General features: G+C 33.8%; 1 protein-coding gene across 3 annotated transcripts in view; it reads right to left on the bottom strand.

Annotated features, from left to right (window-relative positions):
* The window catches only part of LOC123533672 (uncharacterized), a 38,452-nt gene extending 14,492 nt beyond the window's left edge, over positions 1-23,960 (bottom strand). For 2 of the 3 annotated variants that reach the window (XM_045315426.2, XM_045315425.2), the window contains exons 1-3: positions 23,735-23,960; positions 21,519-21,604; positions 3,090-4,400 (exon numbers count right to left, since the gene is read on the bottom strand). In XM_045315426.2, coding sequence (XP_045171361.2) covers positions 3,090-4,400; positions 21,519-21,579 — 1,372 coding nt within the window. In that variant the 5' untranslated portion in view covers positions 21,580-21,604; positions 23,735-23,960. The remainder of the gene's footprint in view (positions 1-3,089; positions 4,401-21,518; positions 21,605-23,734) is intronic. The other variant, XM_045315427.2, reaches the window with a different exon arrangement.
* Positions 23,961-26,446: the final 2,486 nt, after the last annotated feature.

Raw genomic sequence — 26,446 nt, forward strand, 5'->3', positions numbered from 1 at the left:
ACAGTGATAAATATCAAATATATTTTTCACTGGTAAGAATCTATGAAATTGGTGAATTCAGTAAAACATGAAATAAAATAGATAATTTGTTTGTTTCACATGTAAGATCAAAATATCTTTCCTTCATGAACAGCATATCTTACATTTTCACTATGTCAATCGTGAAAATACTGCATCTGGTGTTATATATTTAAATCTTACACCGAAACAAACAAATATTCTCTATGTATATATCTATATGAACTTTTAAATTTACCAAATACTACTATTATTCAAATAGGATATGTTGTACCAGACTGCTTAGGCAAGTGTATAAGACATACCATTCAAACAAATATTATAAAGTTTGATGTTCACTCAATCTGACTAAAGTACATCTCCTATTACGCTACGCTAAGGATCTGAAGACTCGTTCTGACGACCCTTTTGCTAGCCAATCAGAGCTTAACTTACAACATTTTGCAAATCTATATTTAGCCTGGATTTTTCATATTTACAATGCTTATGACGTTAATTGTCAGATAGCCTGTTAGCTCAGTCGGTAGGGCATTTGCTTTGTACGCGAGGGGTCCCGGGTTCGAGCCCCGAACTGACCGGAATTTTTCTTGCTCTTTGACACTCGAACAAGTCGTCTGACTGGTTCAAATAAAAATAGATTTGCGAAAATAAAAATAGCAATATTGGAAATCCAAAATATACAGAAGACGAATGTGAATGGGTCATTCTCAGATCTTCGTTTAGAAATCAAGGACTTTAGTCAGATTGGATGTTCGCTACTCAATATAATTCGACCAGTATGATAAATAAATGCTAAAAATTTGAATTTCAAAACATAGAACTTAGTGTGTATAACATCAGTTCCTATTTTGTTTACTTTTTTAAAGACAAAGCACCTGGTAGTATAAACAAAAAATGCATATTTCACCGGACGTTCACTAACGCAGTAAGGTTAGCTGTATGCTGCGTTATATACGCACCCGAATAGAACTACACATTCGTACTGGTTTAACATTTTCATATATACTGATATCTCTGTTATCATGTCTCACAAATCAGAAGTGGCCGTTTAGTCTTTTTAACTGACTGGGACCAGAGAAGCTATATATTTTCTCAATGAAAGTTAACTGGTTCTCGAGGATACAATGCATTTTATGGAGATAGTGTGCATTTAGGGACTTGATTAAATTCAGAACTGTCGACATTGCCATACTTGAGATTCGCGTTGATACAAGTTCGCATTATAAATAAATGTAGGTAGAGAGAATTTATACTAGTAAATTACTACCAAAATATACCAGACAGACAACGGCAAAGCGCCTAGTAGTTCAATTTCTCCGAGATATTATGAATTTTATAGAGAAAGTGTGCACTTAGGGACATACGTCGCTGCATAATTATACAAACGTATGTATGTAATACTTACTTAAATTGTTCTTTGTTTGAATGTATGGGAACCACATAGATAATGTGTTTTCGATTAAAAAATAGGCAACTAGCATAGTTACAGATTTATTACTGTAGGCACTCAACGACGGTAAATTTGTGACGTTTTGAATAGATAGTTAATACTATATTTTTAGGCATATACATGCAAAAGGCTTGAGTTTAAAAACGACGATGAAGTGCATCAGAATCTAATCTCGATGGTCATGATGATTATGATGATGATGAAAAGTGCTGTATTTGCAACGAATTTCCGCCTCCAGGACTTGCGGAGTGCATCGATATTATTATAGTTAAGGAGGCAGAATATACGAAGTGCGGACACTTTTCAGTTAAGATTTTGTTCTTCAGTGAGAGTTGTTAGTTAGAAAACATGGAGAGTTGCTTTGTTCCAGTTATTGTAAATACGTTCCAAATAAGAAAATCAAAAATGTTAAAAATAGCAGTTATGTACAAATGTATTATTATCATTATTATTATTAATATTATTATTATTATTATTATTATTATTATTACCAGATTTATATAGCGCTTTACATGTAGCAAACGCAGCCACACAGGGCGCGAAATGTATCCTCGACTAGTACAGATACAGAGGGATCTGACCAGAAGGACGGAGTGAGATAAAGCCCCCAGAACATATAGAGGCAGACTTGTCCGGCTAACTTAGCCTAGCTCTTTGCGAATAGACAGCCTGGTTCTTTAACGTGCCCGGTGTATAGCACCGATACACGCAAAGCTGTCTTTCCCGAGAAGAATAAGTACAGGCCTTTAAGAGACACTCAAGAGAATCTCAGAAATTTCCAGTGTCTGGACCGGGATTCGAACCCGGACCTCTGGATTGACAGTCAAGCGTGTTACCACTAGACCACCGGCCCACCTGTAAATTGTTATTGAAAACAGTTCGTTTGACAAATTTAATGGTTTGATGAGACTTCTACCATATTTTTTTATTTTTGACATTCTGCAGTCCACGACTTAAAGAAAGACAGTAATCCCCAAAACGCAAAACTTATGATAGAATTGATAAATAACACAGGCTAGTTAAAAACACAGACGTATTACAATGGTACCAGCTGTAGACAAGAGGTGTGCTGTGATTTTTTTATAGAAAAAATATCTAAACATCATAATAGCACTGGGTTCCATCCTACGTCTCGCTCATTTCAAATACACCATGACTCATTCGCATGTAGGATCAAAACGAATATATGTCTGATATAGTTGTCGCAAATTGACCGCAATGGTTGACCTTAGGCTGATTATTCATATCGATTATTTCATTGTAAATATAAGGGGTGCAGTAAATCTATATCATGATAAATGTACGTCAGTTTGAATGCAAGGAAATGAAGCGTTAAAATGCGTACGCTCCTTTTCAATAATACGTTGTGCCTCATTATGTATTATAATACAAAGGTCAACCATCGGGGTCAAGTTGTGTCCACTATAAAAGATGATAAAACGAATATATAAACAAAAATGTGTGACAACATTAGGTTGAATAATTTCGTAAATCGATAGTATTATTAAAACCCCGAACATCAGGCGGAAATTATAACATCACAGACAGTTACGGTTATGATATATATCTGACTATAGCTACATTTATATAATTACGCTTATTTAGAAACAGGATTTCTTACCTTTTTCGGGAACATGCTTGTATATCGGATCCTTTGTGTCAAGCACGGGCTGTGTCGTAGTTGTGTCATACTCAACAAATGCAGTCGGACTTGTAAATACATCATACGGAATAACAGTGGTAGTTTCGTACGCAGGAACAGTTGTAGGGACATTATATTGTTCAGGAGTCATTTCTGTAGTTGTTGTTTCGGGTACGACACTGTCCATTGGAGGTGAAGACCCATCTAAAGTTCCTAAACCAGCTAAAAGATCTGAGATTTCAATTGTTGTTGAACCAGGCGCGTCAATAAAATCAACCGAGGGTGTATCTATTGGAGGAGGTGGTAGATCAACAGGCTCTGGTATTGCTGGAAGGTCTACGGGAATTTGAACTGTTGTAGGTACCGGACTATCTGTTTTCAAATGAGTGTGCTCAATAGACATATTCCCTGTATCACCTATATGGATATCTACAGGGTCAATGTATGTTTTGTTTATCGCGATGGTATCGTTTGTATCTGTAGGTGAAGTTATGTTAAAGTCCGGCAGAGAAGAAATGTCACTGACATTTGTTCCAATGTCACTAACTGCGAACTCAGATTCTAGTCCAGGATCAAATGCAATAGGTGGTGGTGGTAAATCAACAGGTGCTGTTTCTGATAATGGGTCTGATAATGGATCTGATAATGGAACAATAAACTCATCTAAAGATAAGGTTAAGGATCTATCTGCCGGAGTGTCTGCTGGAGTTAATGGAGGTTCACTTGCAGATACGTTTTGAGTTTCAATAGCAGTAATATTATCCAAACTTTCATTTGAAGTCAAATTATCATACTTATTATCGGTTACTACATTTGTGTTATTTGATACAGTATCATTTCCAGCCGCAGCAGCTAGAATATCTGATATAGCTTGATCCGTAGCAGCTATATCTGTCATATTAACTATTTCTGTATCATTAGCAACCGATTTAACACTAGATATGCTCGTGGAGGTATCAGAAACATTATTATCTGTAATACCGTCAGTCACATTTGCAACAATTGTTTCATTTGCTCCACTTATATCAAACTTATCACTAGGTGTAGATGGTTCAGGTAATACTATGACAGAACCGTTTGATCCGGAACTAGACACATTAATTGGCGCAGATTCGATTGTATCTAAGACTGGTGCGTCATTTACGGTTTCATTTGTTGCTGTTGAGTCATTATTCCTAGAAACTGTTGATGTATTGCTTTCTATACTTGCAGGCGGATCAGCAGGTATGTCTGCCTCTGGTGATAAGTCAAATGGCGGAGGAGGTGGAAGGTCGATAGCAGGCGGAGGATCTGTAAGAAATAAGTTACAATAAACAAAATAAATCAAGAAAAGTAAGTCATTGCAGTAGCGAATTGCATTAAATTGATAATTAATAAGGAAAATCAATGGATCAAAGTTGTAGCTTATTACTGAAATTCATGTCTTGAATTAATAGTAAACAAGTGAAAGGAAGGGTTTAAAGTAATATTTAACAATTGCAGTCAAGGATTTTATGTGGTAGTCAACAAGTGACATTAGCGATTTCAGGAAATATTCAACATTTAAGTAACAGTCAACTGCTGATAACAATGATTTTAAGAAATGAGCAATGGAAATAAATTAGTGAAATCAACTGTTATTTCTATTTTGAATCAATGTATATTGTAATTTTTAGAGCTATCAATTTATGATCATCTTCTTTAATGTCAAGTATGTTTACTTGCTATTACAATATAGTAACGGCAATATTCCTATTAGGAGCCACATCCAGCATTTTGTGCATGTTTGTCGGCTTGTGCCGATATAATTTACTCATACATACCCACCGAATTTTACAACATGACATTAGGGACACTGTAGTAACGCAAAATAAGAATGGCCAATATACTGAGTATAAGTATCAGTATACTTTGCTTAGATTTTTAACCATTTGTTAGCCGTTTCTACCTTGCTTTTATCTTTAGCAGTATCCATTTTATTCAAATGGCACGATATCAGTTTTGATCTCTTAGTCGAATCTTCTATCTCAAAGAGCAATTGTCAAAATATCTCAAGTTCAGCCCTTTAGGAACGTTCTTTAAATGTATATTGATCATCGGGAAAATAAGAAAACACTTTGTCAACAGAGAGAGGCTTAACTGACGTTATTGTTTACAGCTTTCTGTTTGAAAGAATATCAATGATCTAGGCTGATGTTAATAATATGACGTCTTCATGTGGTGAAATTTAGTTGGTTATGGTAGGTTTATGATTCATTTAAGTAAATTAGGAATTCAAGACGCTAAAAACAGGAATAAATATCTAACAGGGAAAGTCTCGTTCCACAAAAACGCAGCCTCCGCAAACCCTAACCCAGGAAGCGGACGTACACACGACCAATGCACACAAACAGTGGCTCTCTCACACACATAAAGCACTCAAACTAAGACAAAACGAACAAACAAAGGAAAACTGTGTTTTGTACGTGATATCTGCTCTCAGGATGGCCTACAGGTCATTACACATCTCCGGGCAATTATTGTGTTATATCGGGGACCAAACGAAGAATAACCTGTTATTTTCGAATAGAAACGGGGTACATTCTAACCAATGTAATGAGCTGAATAACTTTTTAGCCCAAGATGCCATTTTTATTGACTTTTTTGTTGGGTTTAACATCGCAACGATACAATCATATGTCATATGGCGACTTTTCAGCTTTGATGGGGGAGGAAGACACCAGGGACCCCTCTGTGCATTATTTAATCATAAGCGGGCGTCTGGGTAGAACCACCGGCCTTCCTTAAGCCAGCTGAATGGCTTCCTCACATGAAGAATTCAACGCTCCGAGTGAGGCTCGAACCCACATAGGTGAGGGACAAGTGATTTAAAGTCAGCGGCATTAACCACTCGGTCACGGAGGCCCCTCCTCTTTTATTGAAATGTTTAAATTAAAAAGAGAGCTTTTAGAAACTTAAGTTTGAAATATTTCGCGTGAGGAAATTTTCGCGATTGCACACTCAAACGACAATTCCGCAAAGTTATGAATCGCGAGCAGACGACTGTACAAAAGTAACGGCGATTTCTCTAAATTTCTTGTGATCCACATTTTCTTGATCTTGTAAAGTCAAATTAATGTATCGGCAATAGTTTCTCATTTGCGCTTAGGTAGTAGTTTTGGATGTATATACTTCAGGGTAGGAGTTTGGGACGTATGATGGTATGCTGTAAGAATTAAGTGAGAAAAATGTTCCGCTGTAACAAAAATGGTCGCATTTTAAACCGAAACTACGTGTGATAAAGGAATTTTCGACTGGTAAGTGGATTTTTGCTTTACAGTTCACAAATTAATGGGCCAGTGCTCTTGTGCAAAGCCTATTTTAGAGCAACATTGTTTTTATAGCCTGTTTCCTGTAAAAAAAAATTAAAATGTCTTTAATGTTTACATAATTTTGCCCTTTCCCTTGTAAATATGACATTTCTCTGTATGTTGTAGAATTCATTCATGTAGATATGCCCTTTCCCCAATACTGATGGTTCTGCTTTAACTGCCCAGAAGTTCTGACCATTTTCTTTTACATTAAGCCCCTATTTGGTAGAGTGAAAACTCATTAAGCACATGTAGTTTGACTGTAAACGTATGCTTGTTAAAGCGAATTGTTTTTCTTTCGGATATTCATATGATTTTTAGCGATGATTATTGATAATTTTCTTAATTTGAAGTGTCATTCATATAATGGCTAGATCTTTATTTTGTCAACGTGGATTGCATTTTAAATGACACATCTTTTTGCTTAAATGTTCGTTAGATAATTAGTTCACATAGTGCCTTTAATGAACTATTTTGTGACATCTCATCGTCCTTTTATCTGCCCTTTCGTCCGTTCCTTCATATTTACCTAAAAGGCATTTCCTACATCACAGTCGAACATATATAAATCAGACACAATACACTTTGAAAGTTTTATTTCTTTCCAACTTATCTAATACAGATGGGATCATTTATGAAAAGTCCAACATTCTTTGAAAAAAAGCACACGCACACACACATTCCTTTAGCTTCAACCGAAAGCTGACTGACAGCGATAGCCATGAAATTTATATACACGCGGCACAGTTGACTAAAATGTAGCACGGAGCAACTTTTAATGTCTGTCGTTAATAATTACGCTAGTGTTTCTTTTATCTGTTTTACTGGCGATTTTTTGAGTCAAATATGCCTCAAACATGAAACAAAATTATATTAAATATACGCAATAACTACGATTTTGAAAATGCAAATGAAAATGTTACTAGCTAAAAAAAATAGCGAAAATTGAAAACTCTCGAACATTTCCTAATATACCGTATTCAATATTTTGAACTGCTGCATATTGATGCATGAATTATAGATTTATACACAGTTTTATTTCTGATATGACCTTTTATCTTATTCTCGTTTGTATTACATCACTTTTATATTACATGTTTATATAATTTATGTGGTCGTTAAACAGCATTAATTAGGTTGAATTGTTGTTCCTATTAGATGGTTAAATATGCCCTGTTAACCTATATTACAACATGTAAGTATTAACGAAGATATATATGTCAAGCTGTTATCATTGACAAGCCTAGAAGAAGGAAATGTCAGTGTACAAGTGTGTATCTTTAGATCGAGCTAAGAAGTCAAACAGAATAACTTAAATGTCACGTTTTATCTTAAAATTGACACATTCTTGAAATATTTCGCGTAATAATATTAAAAAAGTAGCTTGAATAGCCTGGAATTGACATCCGTAAACAGACTTAACGTCATGACGTATCAAAGTTACACAGCAGAAAAGTTCTGGATTATCCTATCATTTGTACTGTAACGGCATATATTTTACATAAGATAAGTTTTTGAAATAAAAAATCATATAATAAGGAACAAAGGGCAACCATCAAAACAATATATTTTTAAACTTCTGGTACAGGGAGTGCAAAATGTTTTTTTTCCGGCATGAAAACATCATCGGAAACCCAAGTCCAGAGTTAAAGAATTAATGGTGAGGCTGTACGAATGATATAAATAAACATGTATAAAAAAGTAACAATTATAATGAGAAAACGTGGGAGCCATGCTAAAAAGTAGTAGTATATTATAAAAGAACTTTTGCAATCTCATTAAAATAGGAAATAAACGTGTCATCTTAAAGTTACCAGCTTAAGCATCTGTCTGTTAAAATTTAAATCCATACAATGCATCCTTATTGTTTTTTTCAAAAACGGTTAAAACTTTTTTTTTACAATGCATTGGTTTATGATATGCGCTCATTAACCTTTATGTCAAACCTAAATAAAAGCTATAAGAATCTCCATTTGGAATACAGAACTCAGCCAGAACTCAGTTTAACAAACAGATACAACACTCGGTCTGACTGAATCAGTATTAATTTAAGATTATGAAACGGGCAACACCATATTTATGTGAAACAACTTTTTCTTTCTATGATTTGGTGTTATTTGATTTCTTTTCTTTTCAAAATGTAAGGCCAAGTCTTGAGGCAATGCAAAGACTTACAACAGCTTAGAATTTATCAAACAAACATTTTTATCCTGTTCTGAATATCGAGTGACCTTTAACTATACCCAAAATAGGTGGGGAGTGTGGGGCGGTCAAAACGCCTCCACGTTGACATGAAATCATTTAGTCAAAATAAACAAGGAGTTTTAACAAAATGATCATAGTTTGCAAAGTTCATATCTAGTTGTTTTACTTTACTAACACGTCTCAGACAAAGACATGTGGTGGAGTTAACAACAGCACACGAAGAAGAAGAAAGATTACGTTTACACTGATTTGGTTGTGATCAGCCTATAACAACATTAAGGTCAAGAACTGGGAGAGTGCTACTACTACCAGATACTTGTTGCTGTGATAGTAGATAGCACCATTGGAAATATAGAATGTAACCAAGTTTAACTGTTGCGAACTCTTTTCAACTGAGTTTGTTTATGTAAGACCGTACTGTAAGTTCAGTAGTGATGTGCATGAAGGTCTTTGATTAAACAGAGCGGCATATTAATGTATAGTCATAAAATGTTCCTTATAGGCCTTTCAAGGTGATAAGCGCGTCTTGCATATTTGAATTTACTGTCGAACCTGCGTTAAAGACCACCTCAGAACAGAGACCACCTGGCTCTGAAGACCACATGTTTTGTTTCCCATTTTAACATTTACTGTGTATTTTAACCTGTGAATAAAGACCACCACTCCCAAAAAACCTTACATTTTGGCTCTACTAAGGGTGGTCTTTTTGGACAGGTTTGACTGTATTTATATTTTTTCTGTTGTCGATACATCGTAGTGGTCATCTTGGACATGTTTCTTGGGACCTGATCTATTCAGTTTTAAATACCATTAAACTGGAAATGTGGTCTATAAAACTGGAGTGTCACTGTTGTAAAGTTATCAAATCGGGAGAAAGTTTTCATTTTATAGCTCCGCTGTTGATGGATACTAACAAAGGAGTTTTGGAGACTTAAATTGTCTTTTTTGTATCCTAATTTGTCACCATAAATCATAAATTCCTGTTTGATAATTAAATTAAGGATAATATAAATCAGGATTGAAACAATATTAAATGTGTTAAAATTATAACGTATCAACATTTTCACCTTCCTTAATTAATTGTTAATTTATTATAAAATCTATATTATTTTACTTTGACACTTTCGTTGTAGTAATTGATTGCTATTGGTGAGAAAAATTTGAAATAAACCCAACAACTTGAGGCCTGCTCTCTGTTCTTTTCTATTATCAGTTCTGTAATTAGAATAAAACACGTGCTTCAGGACGTGCAATGCTTGAATCTTAACAAGGAAAACATTGACAGTTGCATGTGCATTTAGTTCATTTTCTGCACACAAATGTAATTGATCGATTCAACATCACTTTGCAAGTACAACTGTGTATAAATTATCTAAAGAAATAATCACATCAATCAGCATTTTTCAAATACATGAAATAGTGTCTAAACACTAAACTTCTTTGCAGGTGAAAGCTGCATAATAGTTTGCATACATATGATAAAAAGTTTTTAACTCAATGTTGAAATTGGTATAATGGAAAATAGATTATCTTTAAAGTTAGTCAGCATATAAGGAGCTTCTTGTTCTTGCATGGGCCTCCGTGACCGAGGACGATATCCGGCTGGCTTGCGGACGGTTGGTAGTTCTATCAATGTGAATACCCGTATAAAATAATGCCAAGAGAGGCAATCTGGAAAACCTCTATATGGCAATAAACTTTGTCGATATGACTTTTACTCAATATTGTTATGCGTGATCTTTCTTGTACATTGAACAAGCGAAATGCAGAAAAATAAACTCCAAACAACTCGGAATAAAATAATAGGATGTGTCCTAAAGAGAGAACAAGGTTATACATTGATCATATGCACATTAGTCGTTTCGTTTTACATATTAAGGCTTTAATTTTAATCAGTGTTGAGAAGACCGTCAGTTAGACTGGCAAAATGGATATCAAAATATGTTATCACCGTTAAATAAAGTTATTATTATTTATTAATCACAACTACTTATATTATTATCATTATTGTTGTTATTATTATTATCATCATCATAATTATTATTTTATTATGGGATCATTATAATTATCATTTCGTTAGCATTAGCCTCATGTATTGTATAATGTCTGTCTGTTTGCGCCATGCAAGTTGTATTCGAAATTTTACGGATCGCGGTATTATTTTCCATTCTTTATCTTATGTAAACTTAATGGTTTGTTTTTGGATATCTCACATTTTAGCCGACTAGCAAGTTAAACTAGAATAGATCACGTTGTTATTTTATTTTGGTTTAACGTCGCACCGACACAAATATAGATCATATGATGAGTTTCCAGCTTTGATGGCGGAGGAAACCCCCGGGTGTGCTCGTAAATAGAGCCACCAACCCTCCGTAAGCCAGCTAGATGGACGAAAGCCTCGTGGTATGTACTGGACAACATATGCCATTGTAAATGCGCATCGCAAATAGAAAAGCACTATCACGGAGACCCGTAATGTTTACATTTTTTCTCTCGATTGAGTTTGGTATACTGTATATGTGTTTATATATCATGCAAGCTGTATTTCGAAAATCACCACTACGGAATCAAATTCGCGAATACGCCAAGCAATTTTTATTTCTGACGTTACTATTTATTTTTATAATTTAAAACGAAATCATTCTAGGCAAACCATGACTTATAGAAAGTGTGCTATAAAATTCGTATTATTTTAAGATTTATGTCCGATAAAGGAATACATTTAGTTATGTCTGCACTATACAAGTTTTCGAAAGTTGCTATTACTGTGCCGTTTCCAATTTGTCTCACATTAGCGTGAGCAACGTTTCAAAAGTCACTGAAACGTATCACTGTATTGTATATGCGCCAAGTCAATTGTTTTTAAACATCGATATTTTAGTTGTGCTCAGTAGATATGATATAGTATTAATTTTGAGGAAATATCTGTGTGTTAAAACAAATATAAATGTATACTAAGAATATGGGTATACCCCATTTATGTTATTACCATGATTTATCCTCCAGTGTCAGAAGCTTGAAATCGACATATAACCTAATTTTTGTCGTTGTTCATCTAACCCTACCGCCAAGCTCAGCCGTCAATATTCTATAAAGTTGTTGGGTGACATGTTGTTTCTCATATGTACGCATTACACTTAAAAATTATTTACACTATTCAAAAGATGTTAGATAGTGACGAAAACTATTTTCATTTGTTAACTTCCTTATCTTAAATGTCTGTAATCAATATTCAGTTTTTAAAATGGCAGATTTAACATCAATGTCTTTAATTGACATGTGATATTTGAACGTACATTAATTATTTGTGTGTACTTAAGTGCATCGTATATGCCACATGCATTTCACGATGATTTACCGCAATGAACTAACACCACTCTAAACGACTAAGAACTTCCCATTTTTTGATCCAAAGCTTATATCACAATATTACATTGCACGCCATTTGAGAATTATAAGGGTCTTACCAGTTTTCCTGACCTTGAAAAGGTAGTTCTATACTTACTTTGTAAGTATATATGAATTAATTTTATCACATGCTTATAAATAAAATCTGTGTACGTAGATGATTTTTCTATTTTTGATAATCAACGAAACTAAGTTTGCGCACATTTTCAAAATTCTCTATAGCCACTCGAAATGGAATTTAAGTTATTATAATCTTCGCAAATGTGTCGTTTTTAAGCCTCTTCTAACACATGTTTTTATTTAAAAACGAATCATGTTGCACTTAATAATATAAATCAATCAAGGCATGACCTGTCAATATACTTCTTGTCTTGGTTATTTGATTCCATTGGTTTTCCATCTGTGCTTAGCACTATTACAAATATACAGCGTAATACATTACTCAAAAAATAGTACATATTATTAAGGTATGATTGATAAGTGATACAAACGAATTCAATGATAATACAATATTAGAATTATCAGAATAGTATTTTTTTTTGCAGACGGTTAATATCATAAACTCATTGATTATATCTCAGTTATATGGCGTATGCATGTTATATTCGTGATCTTGCTAACCTGACGATGTAAGATTAGGATAAAACAAGAAAATGGATAATAACCAGCTTTTCTTGTTCAATTTTTTCTAAAATTCAAAAAGGAAACACGTGTTTAACGTTTCATGTGTTCTCGATATTAAATACAAATTGTCAATATGCCACAACTTTTTTTACGCATCACAGTTTTTGTATAACACGCTATTGACCAAACTGGTTTAACAAAGTCATGAAATATTGCTATAAAGTTTAAAAACACAAAACATCATTTTTCAAAGTTTTCAGCAAATCAAAATTTATTACACATTTAACGTCAGTTGTCATGTATTTAGAAATCTGAACAGATGCCCAGAGACAAACAATCTAATGAATAAATAAATACTAGTGGTTGTCCTTAGTGTTTACTGTTTTGTACCTGGATTTTTGGAGGAAAATATGAAAAAAGAAACCTATGCGGTTGTCATAACAATAAAACACATGACCATTCTTGTCATCTGTAATGTCATTATTTATATTTTTACAAACAGATGCAAAACAAACATTTATAGCCAGCGTTTATGTAAATGCAGAATTGTTAAGATGGTGTTGTTAAATATTTTACGTATCAAACAATATCTTCTTGAGTCACCAAGGTTACAAAACTTAATTTTGAGACCATTCTCAGAATGAAAACTTCCCATTGATTAATATCAAAAAAGAAAGTGCTAAACAGCCAATCAGATGCTACAAAGTTTAGTTTTATCTACAAATAACCTATGCCGCTGACGTCAAATCTGTCGCAAATTGGAGACAATTCACCAGTCTGTAAACTTTGGTTCACTTACAGCAGTTATAATTTTCTATTACATAAATATAACACATAAAGTTGAAATTAAATGTTAATTTGATGATTTTGTAGTTGTCTATTTGCATGGAATGTGTCTTCTAGAATGGCTTCTTGTTTTATCAAGGGAGGTAATTATGATTAAAGACGATTATTTACATTACTACTACTTACAATTCGCATAAACTTTTGTCAAGGCAAGATACCTACCTTAGAACGAAGCAGAAGTTATTGACTTTCACCGTTAGAAGTATAAAGGTCGAACTTATGTATTAACCATCTAATTCATACGAATGTCATAAGTACTTTGTGATTTTTTTTTCATTCTGGCACATGTCAGTCGTGGGTAGATTCCGACATAAAAATCTCATGGTAATTAATAATATGTGAATGATTATTGACACATTAATTAGTATCTATCTTATTACAAAATCAGAAATAAATGTTATTTCAGCCCACTCAAAAATTATTATAACGGAAATTTAATTAATTTTAGTTTAAGATTAGATGACGCTAGACTTGTTACATATAATTTTATGTGTCAGTTCTATGACAGGAGGTATTGATCATTCACATGTATTTAGCATTCAGGCTATGACAAGTACACTGTTAAACATGATCATACATGTATCTTTATTAGATTTTAATTAGGACTTTATAAACACAACTTATGGGACATATAATTATTGATTAATATAATCAAGCCTACTCAAAAAATACATAAACTGATAGCATTGTTCAATTTGTAACTATTTGCCTCTTATAATAACTGGTAACAACTGATTATTGTTCTCCTCTTGTGAATACCTCACATGTGGCTATGTAAACTGTATTTTGTCTAATGCCAAAATAAAACGTATGTATATTTTTCTTTTGTACTTTTCTCGCGACTCATTTAAACGCTCGTTCTGAAAACCGAAATGGAGTAATTAGCCCTTATCATGCTTGACACAACTTATTCTGCCTTTGCGACCAGTGTAGCTCATGATCAGCCTGCACATCCGTGCAGTCTGATCATGATCTTCACTGTTTGCCATCCAGTTAGTATCATTTTGGTAAATACCCCTTTTAACAGTTAATGGTACATGTATTGTTCAAATTGAAAGATGGACAAGTTCGTTATAGAAAAACAGGTGAAGGGTTAACCATTCTGATTATTAGATAGTACTAACCTAAAATATAATAATGCTTTTATTTACTTCAGAACGGGATCTTTGACTAAACTTATATATGAATTCTATACAAACATATCATATTCAAAATAAATTAATAAATACTACTAAATTTGAATAGTAATAATGCTTCCGACCTACTTCCGTTTCAAATCTGATGACTAAATTTGTTTGAAATTATTTATAAGCATTTTATCCGTGATATGTATTGAAACACCATCCTTCAGACATTTAATCATATTCACGTTACATAGAATCAGTACATAATATAAAACAAAACGATTGATTTTATAACATATTATTTTCGTTGGGTTTAGGTCACACCGACTAAAATAACAAGTCATGTGGGGACTTTACAGCTTTAGATCGTGGAAGAAGAGCCCAGATGCTCCGCCAGGCATTATTCCATCACGAACAGGCTCCTGCGTAGAACCACCGACCTTCCGTAAGCTAGCTAAACGGCTTATTGGACAAATGATCGGTGCTGGGTTTAGAATCACACCGACACAATGTAGGTCATAGGTCAACTTTTCCAGCCTTTGATCGTGGGTTCCCCTCCTGATATAATTTCAGGGTGAGAGGCAAGTGATTCGAAGTCAGCAACCTTGCCTTCAACCGCTCGGCAACGGAAAGCCCTATTAGGCATACTTATTCATATATGCCCCTCTAAAAGTAAAATATGGACTTGTATCTCCTTGTTGAATTTAGATTATTAGACCTCAAGTCGGTATGCTATGATAACCTACTGAAGAAATAGCATTGTCCTCGAAATGTGACAATAAACAGTGAGACAAAATTAGAGCTGCTTGAAAGAGCAAAAGTATGAAAATGTCAGAACACCAGCGTCCTTCAGTACAAACGATGGACGGCTAGCTAACATGAAAACTTCGATAGTATTATGTTAAATTCGGGGCGAAAATTTTCCCAATAATAGAGTTTCTTCAAACTTTGGATACTGATGGACAATCATCTAAGAAACAAAATTATGCAATAAAAATCACAGGTCACGAATCACGTATCGAAGAAGAGTTATCTGCCCTTGAATACGTCATTTTCTCCAAAAATGCTGTTTTCAAGGGCAAATAAACCCCCGTTTTCAATACCGGTGATCTATGATTTTTTATAACATATATTTGTTTCTCAGATGATACCTTCAATATCCAAAGTTTGAAGAAATTCTGTTATTGGGAACAGTTTCGTTCATCTCAAATACAGGGAATTCAGGCATACGCCTTTAAGAGATTGGGACACATAACATTCAAAGGAGGTGCATGTTATTTGAAGGGGAAATGATAGACCAAACATGATTTACGTAAATATGCAATGTAATGTGTTCAAATAAAGGTCATCCAATTTCAAATCACAAAGAACATGGAAATGAGCTAGTACAAATTAGTTTTGCCTTTTCTCCACAAAGCGGGGCGAAATAGGCACGAAATTCTCGATCAGAGGAAGAGGAAGCCTACATACGTGCCAAGTGTGAAGTGAATATCTTATATTGTTGTTAAGTTACTCTCTGGACGGCACAATTTGACCTTGCAGTAACTTTGACCTTTGACAACCGACATCGTTCGTGTGCTTGAAAATTAAAGCACGAAAATATAAATTTCATGTTCTGGTTAGAGACGGGGTGAGGGTAAGGGCGTGGGAGGGGTCGGGAGGTGTGAATGGGAGTAATGTAGAGTGTTGCTTCCTTCAAATTACCTCATTCAAGTTGGAAGTCAATACCTTGAATTGTTCACGTTATGCTCTGTACACAAAATATGACAGAAATATTTGGCCTTGCTGTGAACTTGAACTATGACATACAGACCTGGTTCATGTACTCTGCACATTGTCCCATTGCCACCTACTTATATGCCAAGATTGAAGTAAATACATTGATTATTAAGTTATGCCCCGGGCACGAAATATGAACGTTTGGGCTCCATTTGTGGCATTGACCTTTGAGCTACCGACCTGTTTTATGCACTCTGCACACTATCTTATTGCCTACTGACTGTATTCCAGGTTTTAAGTCCATACATTGAATGGTTATTGAGTTATGTTCCGGACACTAAATATGACGGACCTAACAGACACACACGCCTGTGCGATCACATAATACGTCCGTTTTTCAAAAACAGACGTATAAAAATATAAGAAAAGGGATGGCATTATCAGTAAAAAGTCCTTGTGGTATGCAAAATATTATTAGACATATCGCGATGCAGTTTTAATCTGAGACGGATCTTTCTAATTGTATTAAGTATTATATCAGCTACCGTAGTTGAGCATTATAACATATTTGGAAATCCTTAACAAGTTTCGTTTGACATTTTTCACTAATAAAAATGAAAACCACAAACATGTCATTCATAATTATTAATGTCAGTCAGGCGCATGATAAACTTAACATATGTTGCGTAAAAACTGTATGACTTTCAGTGCAATGTTTATATTCTAATACGCTATAAACGCTTATACAAACAAAAGCCTACACGCCAATTTCTTCTTTAAAAGCTTATTTTTCTGGAGACCTTTCATATGCAAAAAATGAAACAAGAAGAAATAAAAAATTAACGGAACTTTAATGTTGATTGTTTCATAAGATTCTTTCAATCTTTCATAAACCGATGAGTCTTGGTGATCCTCAATATGTTTCTTTAAGTGTTTTCTGTCCTGATTACCTATATAATTTTTTAAGCCCCATATGGGTAACCCCTTTTATTCTTTTACATAAATGAAACATTAATATACACATATACTATAATCCAGTATACAAAATCAGTGCAATAAAATGCAAACAACACAATGACACGTATCCCTATTTAGAATGAATAAATAAATACAAATCATTTTTATCAACATTTTATTATGTATCGATTCAATTGTAATGTTTCATATGTATGTAGAAGGCAAATTTTCTTTAAAACGGAAGATCGGATGTTGATGGATGAAAAAGGCTATGGATAAATAAGACAGGAAAGAAAAAGAAATGTTTCCATTTCTTGAAAAACTGTATTCGTTTTATGGTTAAAAAGAGGGAAATTTTGGGGTATTATATTCAGCTAAAAAAGACCATTTGGATTTATGTTTGTCTAATCTCTATTTCACTAAAGCTTTTCTTTTTTGGTTTCATGGTTCTAATTCGTCTGCATATTTTGTTTGCAAATGTGCATCATTTCCTTATCCTTATATACATTTCAGTAGCGTTTTATGCTTGGGAGATGCGTTTTTGGAATGTGGCTGTTTTTATTGGACTTTTGTCTATTCTTTTTGAAAAGTACGGAAACTTTGGAATGACGTTATATGCTTTCTTTTTCTCCTGAGCAAATAAGATACAAATGTTTTATGATCAGTTTGGAAAAGAGCTTTTCATAATGACTGTTGCTTATTTGTCGTGATGTTGTTCGTGCAGAATATTGAAACACATTTGAGCACAGACGTATAAAAGACATGTGTGATAATCATCTAGTTTGTTCTAGACAAAGAAAAGCATTAAATTTAAACTTTATATAATTGCAACCATTAAATGTCACCACATGCTTAACTTTAGTACCATTATGTTTATGGCATTGTTTAAAACCTTATTTATTTTTCTCAGACGGTTAAAAAAGGTCAGAAATTAATAGAACGTGACATTTCTAGAAAATAATATATACGTTATTTTGAAATCATTTGTCTAATTCTAAAAAGGAGAGAAAACAAATACCTATACCTTCTGTATATCTAAAAAACGCCGGTGTCAAAAATGGAAAAAACTATTTCAGGCATGTTTCCTTTCCATTAAATTTTGCAAAGTATTTTACATTTTGCATTGGATTTTTCTATAAGTTACAGGGACTTTTGCCAAGGAGGCAATACAGTTTTGTTAAGAGACATTGAAGGCTTTAAGTATCGATACATTTCAACCATATCGCATTTCATATATCTATAAAAGGAAAAACTATTCCATAATAATTACTTTGTAAATCAACATTACAATTAAATGGTTAGTTCATTGCTCCTTTCATCAGGTTTCATACAGGTACATGGATAAATGCCAAGAGGGGCTTATTATTTCATTGACGTTAAGTACTAGATCTAACTTGTATGCGAAACATCTTGTATATTTTGTTAGTTGAGATTGTTCCTTTCGAGCTATTGATGTGAAAATGATATTACGAGATGTAAGCGTGATAACATTTAAAAGTGACTCATACTTGTAATTTACAAAACATGTGAATGAAACAATTGAACAATTAAATAAATTGCGTACACAGAAACTGTATTTGATTTTAAGGTGTGTTTTAATTCATAATTAATTTGTCCGCATGCTTTGCCAGATAAAACAACAAAAATACATACCGCAACAAATAATTCTGTATGAATTAAAGTAATGAAAGTCAATTTGAATCATATATTAACCTTCGAAACAATCGGTTCAGTACATAAAACACTCAATACGCACTTCAGGTAATGAAACATATACGACATTATGAAGTTATATTGAAAACATTAACTTTAATATGATATATTAAGTACAAATTCAGCCTTGTACTTTTTTTTATTGCAGGTGAATGTTATATGCAATAAATGACAAACAGTTGAAATATTTACATACTGGTTTAGAGGTATAGTTGTCCAACTAAGGATGTGTGGATTTATCAATATACAACGTGTCAATGGAATCAAGAAAGAGAAGGAAACCACAGCATCGTGTGTCCTTTCTGTCACTGTAGTGAATCATTGCATCTGCTACTTTATCCTTAATACAGTTGCACTAGTTTTGTATTGTCTTGACATTTTCTAAATAATTTTATGCATCGTGTGTAAACTTATGAACGGAAGCCGCACCCAATCCCAATTACTTTGATATCATTAAAGAAAATTAAACACAAATAAAATTTTATTGTGTCAGCCAAAAGTTTCTTTAAATGGCATGTGTTAATTAGAATACAAAGCTGAACGAAAACATTAAGTGTTTTTTTTATTCTATTTTATTCTTTTTTATGTGTAAGGCTGATTCTTTTTTATTATATAATCCAAATAACTAAAACCAATTTCATCAGCCATTCTAATTTTGTCAAAATCTATTGTTCGACCGCCATATAACCTGTACCTATACTGGAGAGAATTTCCATTAAGCTTAACTTGTCAGTTTATTCAACTTGTCTATGATATATAAAACTGTTCAACTGTCGCTTGCTGTGGGACATTTTATAAACATAAGTAAGTGTAGACCGTAACACCGATGTTAAACTTTCTCCAAGTCTGTTGGATTGATGATTATCAGTTTTGTTTGCCAAAACAAGCTAACTGGGGTGCTGTTATAACAAGACGTACATAAAATTCCGATTCAACTCAAACCTGTTCAGGGCATTATCTCAAAGACTTGTATAAAAGCTGTAAAGCTCCTTACTGAAAAGACATATAGTACATTGATACATTTAGCTTTTCTGACAGGTCACTCCAAGATTAAGTAACATTTTTGTGAATTTATTAATTTACAAGCGTTGTTGTCTGTTTTGAAAATGTGAATACTGTGATGTTCATTAGGAAGACCCTCTAAGTTACACGTATATGAATTTAACCTTTACCCAGCTAAATTTCTAAAATGAATTCGTCCACCATTCAATTTGGGCAGTACCAATTATTATTCAAAGGGGTGTTCACCGAAAAATTACTGACCGAATAGCGAACAGTGCAGGCTACGATCAGCCTGAGCAGGCTGATCTTGGTCTGCATTGGTCGCAAAGGCAAAATCACTTGCCGCCAGCAGACTAAAGGTTACATACATTTCATTTAAATTCAATTATTTTCCAAAAGTAACTTGGATGCACTGCTTTCAATAATAAATGCTAATAAATATTCATCATTTGGTTGTTATCTTGATTTACTAACTCAAACAGTGTATTAATTGCACTTATCACTTTCATGAACCTTGGTCCAACGTTTTTTAATAACAATAAGGCTAACACAGACAAAGAAAGCCAGTAAAGAACCTGGTAGCCTGAGTTAAGGGTTAAGATACCTAACCAAGAATGAGATAGAGCCGGTTGTATTATGTCATTAATACAATTACTTTTTTTCTCACACCAAAAGTAATTGCTATATTCAAAATATTATCCAAGACGATAAAGTGTATAATATAAATGAACTTTTAGTGACTGTAAAAGGTCAAGCATTATATCAGTGAACATCAAACATAACACAGACACTAGTAAAATACTACAACTAGCATTCCACACACACATGATTTGATCTATCACCAAAATAGTCATATTTTTAGAGTAGTTTAAGTTTTTTTTCTGTTAATGTTATTGCTCATCTGTACCTATGAAGTAAAACGCACAGTTCCGTACCAGTAAAAGTTTATATATAAGATAACCGGATCTGCTATTTTGAATTGGGTTCAGAATGCTCCAAAAACAGACAGACCCTTTGGCTGCTTTGTGGGGCTGTTGGTATAATAAAGGTACTTTGCAACAGAACGTCATAGAACAGGCAAGCGCAATCTTTTTATCTACAAAACTAGGCACACATTTAACACTTATGCAAGGAATGTCACTTTATACCCAACTGTATATAATATAGAGGCGGTAGAGTAAAATTATCAGCATTAGAAAGCTGAAACAGGGGACGGGGAGGGGTGGGGTGGGGGGGGGGCGTTGTGATTTCGTAATATTGAAGTTTTCCATTATATCCCCTTTTCCTTTTTCCATGCATCATCAGGTAGGGTTGCCTTTTAATAATGCTTTCGTGAGGAACATGTTAATACGCTCACGTTGTAAAATTTGCAGGGGTAAATATTGAAAGCTATTAAATAAAAATATCTGGCATGCGATTGGTTGAAAGAAGTTGGATTTACATTTGATATAGCTCTAAATATTAAATGAATGTTTAATTACCTTGCGTCGAGACAGTTGCTGTAGAAACACTAAATATAATGGTGAGGTATATGAACTTCATGGCTGGTGCGTGTGCGGATACCGATCTGAAATAAAAAAAAAAAATGATTTTACCAAAACTTTTTTTTCAGAAAAAGCATGCAAATAAGGACCACCCTTTCTTTCACCTTTTCAGAGATAAACACTACAATCATCATGTGAAAAGATATATACTTCCTTACTGCTACAGAAGTAGATACAAGCTGAGTGTTTCTGGCTTTGGCGTTAAAGCAATTATTTTTGTCGCATGTGTACGTTGAATTCAAGTAGCTGCTTTAAAGTTCCAAACGTGATTCATTCATTTTTTTCATTAAATATGTACATAACATGTTGTTCCATTACATTAAGCTAACTAACAGAGGTCTCTTTTTTAAACAAAATGGTTTCAAACCAAACGACGTTGCAAAATCATATGACAAATCACCAAAGGGATTAATTCACCACTCTCAAATTGAATGTTGCAATCTAGCTGATGGTATAAGCAAACAATTAAGAATACAATAAAGTTTGTGTAACTGATTCTATAGCAATTGTCATTGTGGGATAACTAAGCAAAACCATGAACAAAACACAAATGACTCAGGAAATGGAAAGGTATTCGGTATGCCTACCAAAAAGTTACGAACTATGAGAACTGTCTTGTAAAAATGGATGTCATGACTTTTTTACTACTCATATCATATATTCTTTGTACACGAAATCCTATATGACTTTTGAGTTTGATAGTGGAATACCAATTGTCTTTCCTCACTATAGAATCATTTCATGACCTTAATTCCTTCGGTCTGACCAAACAGTATAATGTCCCGATGTCTTTAAGGTTAATATTATAATGAATAAATCAAATCATTGTTCAGCTAAGCTTCTATCCACGGACCCTCTAAAGTACAGTGAGGTAGAGGTATAATGATAAAATCAACACTTTAACTAACACTGAGTTTTAAGCGTCCGGCATAAGATCTGGTGCTATATAATATTTTATATTTTTATTTCTGGGTTTAACGTGTCCCCGACGCGACTTTCCAGCTTTGATGGCGGAGGGAGACCACAGGTGCCCCTCTGTTCATTGTTTATAATTTGACTGGGATACAATGCGCCTTTCATTTAAGAGTTATATATGTAACCTCTTTATACCAAATAACGATATAATTATCGTATTTTCAAAATAGGGTTTGCTGTCTTATAAACCAATTTCTGTGTACTTGAGGTACACGGAAAAGTATTTAACCATTACAATGTTGAGAATAATTGCATAGATAAGCATCAACTGATGCTACCTTAATACAGTTCAAAGGGAAGTAGAGATGTAATTCTGGGTAATAATTATCTATCAAAATGCTAAGCAATGCATCTCTTTAATCACCTTATGAAGACACAACTGGGCACATACCGGTCCTCTCAATATTAAATAAACATATTCCTTAATCTAGTTAAAATAAATTACTTTTAGCTCGATTGTGATGAAAGCTTGAAGCTTATTTGCAAGCTTACGCTTAAGTCCGCTTCCTGGAAAAATCAGTACTGGTGTTATATGTGAAGTTGAGGCCTTGATCTCAGTGGGGCTTGAACCAACGACCTCTGGGTTTAGCGGGCGATACCCTAATCACCAACCTACTGGTCCTAAATCCAATAATATAAATAACTAATGCTCGGCAAACAATACACAATAGGATTTAGTTTAGAAGACTTTCGTCCGTCAAAGTAAAAAACAGACGCGGTTATCATTTGTTTGACGTAAGGTATTTTAAGCTAATTGCCGTGTAAAACTTATAACATTAACACTAATAAATTTAGGTTAGTTATAGGAGTAGCCTGCCATAAATTATTTTCTGGTAATTGACCTTTCTGGTTTGCTATTTTTAATGTCTATGGCATTTGTAGCGTTTTAGATTATGCACCCCGTTTTCTTTGCTATGTATTCGTAAATGAACCATGATGTTTGATAATTAGCGAAGTTTCTGTAGAACAAATATATGTGAGAATAGATTGCTTACGATCAATTTAGCGTTTTGCAAATTAAATGCTCATTTTACAAATGGATAAATGTAGAAATAAAAGTAAACAACAAAATACTTAAATCCATCTGCTATCCTTGAAACGTGTTTTTAAATTCGAAATCTTATAAATAATCCATGGCATTAAAATGCATAAACATAAACAAAAACAGCATAAGATACCTTCCAAAATCGTAATTTTCTATTATTCAAAAGACGCTTATCCAGTTATACACACGTCAAAATCAAAATTTTATTTTTCATTTGAATTTCTAGCTCCAAATATTCGACCAGTCTTTTCGCCAATGACACTTAAACGCCACCGCCCCGTATTCTGTAATGAATGGTCCGTCATGCAACGTCAGCTTACGAAAGTTAAAATGGTAATTCCATGAGCACGATTTTGTTAGGCCACAGTTTAAACGTTACGTTAGGCTGTCAAAATATAAACTGGTGGTTGTAAATGAAGTCGGGATATAATTAAGTAGCGTAATTAAGATATGAAATGAAAAAAAAGGTCTACAATAAAAACGTCAGATGCATTTTACATTTTCACTTTGAAATACAAAAATAGTTCACTTTGTGTTAAATTTAAAAGACAGTTGAATTCTCCTACTTTTTTTTAGCAATTTTTGATATGTGTCTTCTGGCCTGTTACGTCAGACGCTTTATTGTGATTGTGTTGATGTTTTGTCTTTTCAACGGCATTGCGTACAATTTTTGATGGTTCTTATGACTTGTATATATTTACATGAGCATTTTTGTGTGTTACATATCACGTCTGCTGTTACCATTGCATGACTTAATAGATTTGTTTGGCCTTTACTTTGGAACGTGGTTAGATTACTAGGTGTGTAGCATGAATCGGTTCAGACAAGCCCTTGGAGTTTTAGCAATTGACCCTTCCAAGGAGGTTACGTACTGTGTTTTCTTTGCTTGTTCATTACACCCTTCTTGTCAAAATGTTTTACTTTCTCTTTGCATTTTGTTTATAGTTATAATGTACACATTGGCGATCGATATGCAATATATTCAATATATCATATTGCACTTAGAAAGAGGCTATAATATTTGCTGTATATGTTTTTGCTTTCATTTGTGGTGTGTTAGCAATGTAAAGTCATTTAAGGTATTTGTTAAGTTATGTAATGCTTGTCTTGTCTGTCATTTTGTGGCAGTTTTTGTACAGATTCAGTGTTGTTTTCTGTGTACTCCGCATGACCAAATGTTGAAAGTAAAAAAGTGAATTTGTTACACAAATTCGTTATAGCTGGAGTTCATTTAAAAGTCCCATATACTTTATGTTCATAAAAAGCGACATCTAATTTAACATCGTGAAATACAACTTAAAAGCTTGCAAGACTGAACCTAGACAGAATAGAAACATCTTGATTGCCAGTTTCTAACGTTCATTGCATTGGCACTTTTTGATGGGGGATTTATGAATTACCTGCATATTACCGCTTAAACTGAAGAACGGGTATTGATGTGTGGTTTTTCTCATATCCCCTAAAAAGCAAAAGATAACAGGTAGCATGTGTACAAGCGATCAATGGCAGTTTAACCTACAATTTTGTCTTCGTAGACGTCAAAATGGCTTTGTAAAAACACAATTCATTCAGTATACTTTTTTGGTACAATACTGCAGTTGTTCCTGGTTTAATGAACCTCAGATAGATCTTTCTTCACACATGTAAGTACACTATGTCTGTTTAAACCATTTTCTTATAAAATTTTAAAAACTTTGCTATATGTTGTCGGGGGATGCGGATGTTTCGCTTTTGCATATGGGGCTAGTTATTAATGAAATATTTATTTCAAGCTATTCAAGAAGTGTTTTATTACAAGACATCAAAAATTAATTTTCAGTTTGACTTAATAGATCAATTAAGCTGTGTTGAATCTAGACCTGTCATATAGTACAAACTACGGACAGGCGATTAATATAATAGTCATGTAATGAGATTGAATGGAATATATTTTCAAATGGGGCAAATTTGGCTTAACATCAATACAGATACGACAGCATTTGAAAAACGATATAAGCAAGTAACCTTTAGCCTGCTGTCAGCAAGTGTTTCTGCCTTTGCGACCAGTGCAGACCAAGATCAGCCTGCACATCCGTGCAGTCTGATCATGGTCTGCACTGATCGCTATTCAGTCAGTAAATTTTCAGTGAATACCCCCCTCAAATAATAAATGGTACTGCCCAAATTGAATGACGGACCAGAAATTCAGAAATTTAGCAGGGTAAAGGTTAAAAACTAAGAATGAACTGCTACATACATTCATTTACAAAACTATCTAAACAAGAAGTACGAACATAAACTCAAATTAACGAATTCAGATATGAATAAGAATATGGTTTTGACAGAGAATGACAGGAAAATTTATGGAAACTACTTTCTTGGTGCGGTTGTGTAAACCCGGAATCGCCTGTCGCCGTCGCCTCAGGAACCCCGGTCGGGTGGCCTCTGGAGGCACTGTTCGGACTGAGTCATAACATGCAAAGTATGTGGCATCATAACATTTTCAGATCATAACATAAAAAGCATGTGGCAACAGAACATTAATAAGATCATTAAATGAAGTTGTGTCCGGAGAAGAGGGAATCAAAGTCTATTTTTAGAAATCTATATATCGGTTGTTAATGATGAAGATTTTTTGAAGTTATTGAGTTTAAATTATATATTCAATAACTGAGGAAACTGCCGCGGTCCGTATTCGTAAATCTGGATGGAAATCATTATGAAGAGGCAACAATCAAGTTTACGATAAATAGGTGAAGAACAAAAATACCTTCAAGAACAATGACAGAACATAATATATGATTCTAATTTATGTCCGCCCTCAAATACCAATGTCTAATGATGTATTTAATAAAATCTGCTCTAT

The sequence above is a fragment of the Mercenaria mercenaria genome, chromosome 12 (genome assembly GCF_021730395.1).
Source record: "Mercenaria mercenaria strain notata chromosome 12, MADL_Memer_1, whole genome shotgun sequence".
In the NCBI taxonomy this organism is placed as follows: Eukaryota; Metazoa; Mollusca; class Bivalvia; order Venerida; family Veneridae; genus Mercenaria; species Mercenaria mercenaria.